Source organism: Borostomias antarcticus (assembly GCF_949987555.1).
Source record: "Borostomias antarcticus genome assembly, chromosome: 16".
Lineage (NCBI taxonomy): Eukaryota > Metazoa > Chordata > Actinopteri > Stomiiformes > Stomiidae > Borostomias > Borostomias antarcticus.
Window position 1 is genome coordinate 24285257 of NC_140249.1, and position 6276 is coordinate 24291532.

The 6276-nt window shown below is 50.9% G+C and overlaps 1 protein-coding gene across 1 annotated transcript in view; it reads left to right on the top strand.

Moving 5' to 3' along the window:
* Positions 1–337: 337 nt before the first annotated feature.
* Positions 338–6276, top strand: part of cpne2 (copine II) — a gene marked incomplete at both ends in the record, with an annotated part of 31557 nt that continues 25618 nt past the window's right edge. The window contains 4 exon segments of the mRNA XM_084451434.1: positions 338–514; positions 5220–5399; positions 5570–5644; positions 6067–6138. Of these exon segments, the coding sequence (XP_084307560.1) occupies positions 338–514; positions 5220–5399; positions 5570–5644; positions 6067–6138 (504 nt within the window).

Consider the following 6276-nt stretch of genomic DNA (forward strand, 5'->3'; position numbering starts at 1 on the left):
TGTCTCACACTACCGGTATAAAACACAGCCTGTCTGACCGTGGCTTTTCAGGGAGTCGTTTGACCGACATCGTTGTTGTCACCCTCGTCAGGGGGTTGATCCAAACCAGCGCATGCCTCTGACCGCTAGGCTGCTTGTTCTCTATGAGCAGCGTTTCCTCACCGTAGCGTGTGTGTGCGTGTGTGTGTGTGTGTGTGTGTGTGTGTGTGTGTGCGTGTGTCTATGTGTGTGTGTCTCCCCAGGCCGTCTCCAGAGTCTCCGCCAGCACCAGCAGCGGCAGGGTTGTTGTGAGGTGAGGTGCGGTGTGTGCGCGTGCGTGTGTGTGCGTTCGTTGGCGATGGCGTGCACGCTGGGCTCGGGGCCGGAGGCGTCCAGCCCCAAGGCGGTCGTCCAGCACTGCGCCACCCGCGTTGAGCTCTCGGTCTGCGGGGCCAGCCTCCTGGACCGCGACGTGGCCTCCAAGTCTGACCCCTTCTGCGTTCTCTTCCACGAGGTGGACAGCAACTGGGTGGAGGTGAGGAGGAGGAGTGGGAGGTGGGGGGGTCGCTGGGGGGAGGCAAGGCATTCTGGGTATTGTAGCCTGGGGCCTATTTGCAGCTGTGGTTTCTGGTCTATGCGGATACTGTCCAGAAACAGGCTTACCCATAAACCTACGATGCAATGCGGCAAGAACCTCTTCTGGAAGATGCTACTTAGTTTGGTATCTCCCAGGTTTATTGTAATTCGTGGGGACGGGCGAGACTAGGCTGCTCAATGCAGCGTGTGTGACACGGATCCAGCAGCTCTGGACCTGAAACCAAGGGAACAGAAACCAGGCTCTCTCCCGACGAAAGCCTGGTGAGGCGAGGCTAGGGTATTGTAGTATTGTGGCGGTGGGGGGGGGAGAGGCATTCTGGGTATTGTAATGTGTGTGGGGCGGGGGAGAGTTGAGCGAGGCGAGGCATTCTGGGTATTGTAATATTGTGTGGGGGGGGGGGGGGGGGGAGAGTTGAGCGAGGCGAGGCATTCTGGGTATTGTAATATTGTGTGGGGGGGGGGGGGGTTGGGGGAGGCGAGGCATTCTGGGTATTGTAATATTGCGTGGGGGGGATGGGGTTGGGGGAGGCGAGGCATTCTGGGTATTGTAATACTGTGTGGGGGGGATGGGGTGGAGCGAGGCATTCTGGGAGTAGCGTAGCGCTGCGCAGGTGTGGGCGTGCGAGCGCAGCGTCGGCGCTCTGGGGCGCAGCGGGGGCACCGGCGGACTCCCGGCCGCGCCGTTGGCGGGCTGCGGTAACCGTGGCAACGCCGACGGAAACAAAAGCGCGATGTTCTAGAACGTCAGAGGGGAAAGAGTCTGGCAAACGGCGATGACTAGCAATGAGACGGAGAACTCGCTGGGAGAGAGAACCCACCGCCAAGTAACCCCGCAGCCATGAGAGTTAACAAGACTGAGCGTCGGTAAAAGGCCTTGTTTTCAAAAGGAGTTGATGGGGGCTCAATCAACTAAGCTAAATCCCGATCCCATATTCCTCCCAGGGCCAAACCTATTATATACAGGCTAATAGCACCAGCTTGCCTGAGGCACAGAAATGATGATGAGCATAAAAGCCTACCTGTACCTACCTGGGGATTATTGAGATAATCCTCATGGGAGCAGGACAGGTGGTGGGAGGGATGAGGCTCGGAGTTGAGCTGAGCAGCTACATGGACGATGTCTCCTGCCTCCTCCACACAGCAGCGTGAACATCCAGACGGCTGAGAAGAAGGAACCCGTGTCCTGGGCAAGGATGAAAAGCACGCCGTCCAAGTCGCGTCTCTCAGAGGAGGAGTCAGAAACGACGGCGCCACCTTCGTCGTAGGGAGGCGAGAAAATCCCACTTCGGTCTGAGCACCCAATCAGAAGCCTGGGGAGACGGTGTACAGCACAACCAATCAGAAGCCTGGGGAGACGGTGTACAGCACAACCAATCAGAAGCCTGGGGAGACGGTGTACAGCACAACCAATCAGAAGCCTGGGGAGACGGTGTACAGCACAACCAATCAGAAGCCTGGGGAGACGGTGTACAGCACAACCAATCAGAAGCCTGGGGAGGATAGACCAACGCCAGTCTCTACGCCACGTCGCCGCCCACGCTGGTATTCTGAGGGCGTATCAACAGGTCAAAAATAGAGTGACAGGCTGTAGCAGCAAATGAGACGCTGGCCCAGGTTAGATGGGCGGGGCATATCTATGGGGGGGGGGCCTGGTCGAAAGTCGTTACTGATTGGTGTCGCAGGGATTCCAGTGCTACCAATGAATTGCCAGGATTTGAACACCAGATTTTTGCATGAAGAGTCCCAGACGCATAGAGAGATCTGCAGCATTCAGTAACATAGTTAGCCTAGCTTAGTGTCCCAGACCCATAGAGAGATCTGCAGCATGCAGTAACGTAGTTAGCCTAGCTTACGTAGCGTATCAGCGAAAGAAGTCTCATGGATCTGGGGTTAAGACTAGACCAACGCCAACGCCCAGGGAAGTACAAGGTGTGGTGCCACCAGCTCACACTCAACAGGGTGATGTGGTCGCTGAAGACACGTGAAATCACCTCATCCTCAACAAGTAAGATGGAGGGGAAGCCAAGTGCTTCATCAGAAAGTGTCTGGGACTTCAGGAAGAACATCCTGCTGCTAAAACCCTAACTTCAGCCTCAGTCCTCTGAGAAGATTATTAACTTGAGGTTTAAAAGACGGGCAGTTATCAAGCCAGACACTGAAATATTTATCACAGAAGACAACCTGTAATTTCTTTCACTGAACAGTGAGAATGTCTAATGAGTTCTGGGGTTTCTTCCCAGAATTTGAACGCATTACCTTCGTTTTTATCAGCATTTGAAAGCAGCTTTAGTTGTGAGAGCTAGTCTGAATATGAACTAGGCCAGGTCCAGCATGGCTTATGGCTGATAGCCTCTATGAGCAACAATTACCTCTCTGGGACAATAAAGATGTAGGCCCACGGTGCCAAAACAGTTTCATGTCATGTATTAACATCTTCACTTGATTAAACACAGCTGTGTAGTGAATCACTGTTCCCAGGCCTTGTATAGCAGCGTTATGAATATACTGTAGGGGCTATTATATTATTTTATGACTGATGTGTAAAGTAAATTAAATGTCATGGGGGTGGGGACATTTCAGTTAGACATTAGACTTAGTCAAAGATTTTATAATCCTTTTAGAATTTAACACCAACGAATTGTAATTTCTGCAAAACATTGTCATGGAAAGGTTGTATAAGCCTAACAACCACTACAGTGTTATTCTGTTCCATTCCTACAATCACCAGCCAGCATGTTCATCCAAATGAATGAAAATGTTAATAAAACCTTTTTGGATAACTGCCACCAGTCTGAGTCTGTATTTTGGTTCAGCTGCGCTGAATAAAACACACATTCACTTCAGTATGGTGATTACAGAAGTCCAGACAGCGCTTCATACCGCTGTGTTTGTTAATAAAACCATTTATGGCCGTCAGACAGTAGCAGGGAGAAAGTGTGTGTGTGGAGGAGGGGGAGGGGCAGGGGGAGGGGCAGGGACGATGGGTGTTAATGGTGGTGATGGGAGATTTGTGAGAGAGTTGGGGGAGAGACCATTTGGGGAGAGAGCGTGGCAGTCAGAGGATAAGGAGGGAGGGGTTTAACACGGTCTCTCCACTTAAAGGTGCGATAGTCAAGATTTCCATGTGGACTGGTCGTTTAAAAAAAAAAAAAAAAACTCTAGCAAGGCTTGTAAACCAACCAATAGTATCGGGACGCCTGATCTCTCCCGCCTCCCGACATACCGTGTGGTACCAACGCTGTTGTCCTATTGGCTCACCAGCTTTTTTGGAGGCGGGTCAAACCAGACAGAGGTAAACAGGACATTCTAGTCGAACCCGTCAACATTTCTTAAATTAATCATTTCAAACTCAATCATTTTTTTGTGGGGGAAAAGCAATACTTTTATTCTGCACCTTTCTAAAAGCTCTGTGGATGTATTATGTTTGAGATATTATTAGTCTACATAAAAATCGTGTCTATATGACCTATGACCCTTTAACAGAGCAGATTTGGAGTGTCCAGTAGGCTCCCAGCTGCACGGTCAGGAGAGAGAGGCTGTGTTCAGAATCGCTCCCTATTCACTATATAGTGCGCTATATGGGGCGTCAGCCATTTTGTTTGTAGTGTCCGAATTCTCCACGGAATTTCCGTTCCCTATAGAGTCCACTATTTATTACCCACAATTCACCTTGATTTGCAGGGAACAGTGCATGTACCCTACATTTTCTCCGTTCCCTAGGTAGTTCACTACACTACACCCTATATAGGGAATAGGGAGTGAGGGAACGAGGGAGCTAGTGTTTATCTCTCAGAGGGGAAGGAGATAAGGCTACATGAGGATCTGTATCCATGTAGTGAGTCAGACTTACAGACCTACAGTAGCCTAGCGTCTGATTCACCACACACACACTCTGTCATATTAACAACACAGCCCACCACACACACACACACACACACAAACACACACACACACACACACACACACACACTCTGTCATATTAACAACACAGCCCACCACCCTCCCTCCCACACACACACACACACACACACACACACACACACTCACACACACACACACACACACACACACACACACACACACACACACACACACTCTGTCATATTAACAACACAGCCCACCACCCTCCCACACACACACACACACACACACACACACACACACACACACACACACACACACACACACACTGTCATATTAACAACACAGCCTTCACAACCCCCCAACCCCCCCCCCCCACACACACACACACACACACACTCTGTCATATTAACAACACAGCCCACCACCTTCCCACACACACACACACACACACACACACACTCTGTCATATTAACAACACAGCCTTCACAACCCCCCAACTCCCCCCCCACACACACACACACACACTCCTCCTACGCATCAGCCTCCACACTGCATGTGTGTGTGTGTGAGATGGAGAGAGTTGGTATGTTAGTGTGTGTCTGCTTGTAAGCCTGCATCTATGTGTATCCACCCTGCGTGTGTGCATGTGTGTGTGTTTGTGTGTGCGCGAGTGTGTGTGTGTGTGTGTGTGTGTGCGAGTGTGTGTGAGAGTGAATCGGTTTTTGTTGTGCTACACCCTGACCTTGTGTGTGTGTGTGTGTGTGTGTGTTCTGTTCCAGATGGGTCGGACAGAGACCGCTGTGAACAACCTGAACCCAGTGTTCGGGGTGAAGTTCCAGGTGGACTACCACTTCGAGGAGGTCCAGAAGCTCAAGTTCGCCATGTTTGACGAGGACAAGTGCAGCAGTCAGCTCTACGAACACGACTTCCTGGGAGAGTTTGTCTGCACGTTGGGGGTGGTAGGCTAACGCTAGCTAACACTACTGTAGTTAAAACTAGCACACTAGCTAACACTACTGTAGTTAAAACTAGCACACAAGCTAACTAGCGATAGCTAAAACTAGCATAGCTGTATCTCTGGTCCCAAATCCAAACACGCTCACACTGTTCCTGTCCCTCCCACCTTCAGATCGTGTCCAATAAGAAATTACACCGGCCGCTTACTCTAGCCAATGGCAAGCCAGCAGGGAAGGGTAGCATCACGGTGAGAATCTGCACGCATACGCACACACACATGCATACACACACATGCATGCACACACACAAGGACACATGTATGCACACGCACACACGCGCGCACGCACACATACACACACGTGCATGCACACATCCACACACGTGCCCACATACGCACACTCACACACACAAGCGAGTGCACACACACATGCACACACACACACACACACAGTATGTGCACATAATTATCACACAATCTCAAAACAAACATGCACACCACATACAGTAACGTAATTTTAGGCGTGTGTGTGTGTGTGTGTGTGTGTGCCTGTGTGTGTGTGTGTGTGTGTGCCTGTGTGTGTGCGTGCATGTGTGCATGTGTGTGTGCCTGTATGTGTGCATGTGCCTGTGTGTGTGTGTGTGTGTGTGTGTGTGTGTGTGTGTGTGTAGATAACTGCCCTGGAGCTGTCTGACAACAGAATCATCACGATGACCTTGTGTGGGAGGAAGCTGGATAAGAAGGTAGGAGCCAACACCCACACACACAGTCCCAACGCATACACACCATAACACCACCTGAACACACACACACACACACACACACACACACACTCACGCTGGTTCTCAGTGTTCTGTCTCCTGGTCCTGGTCTAACAGTGT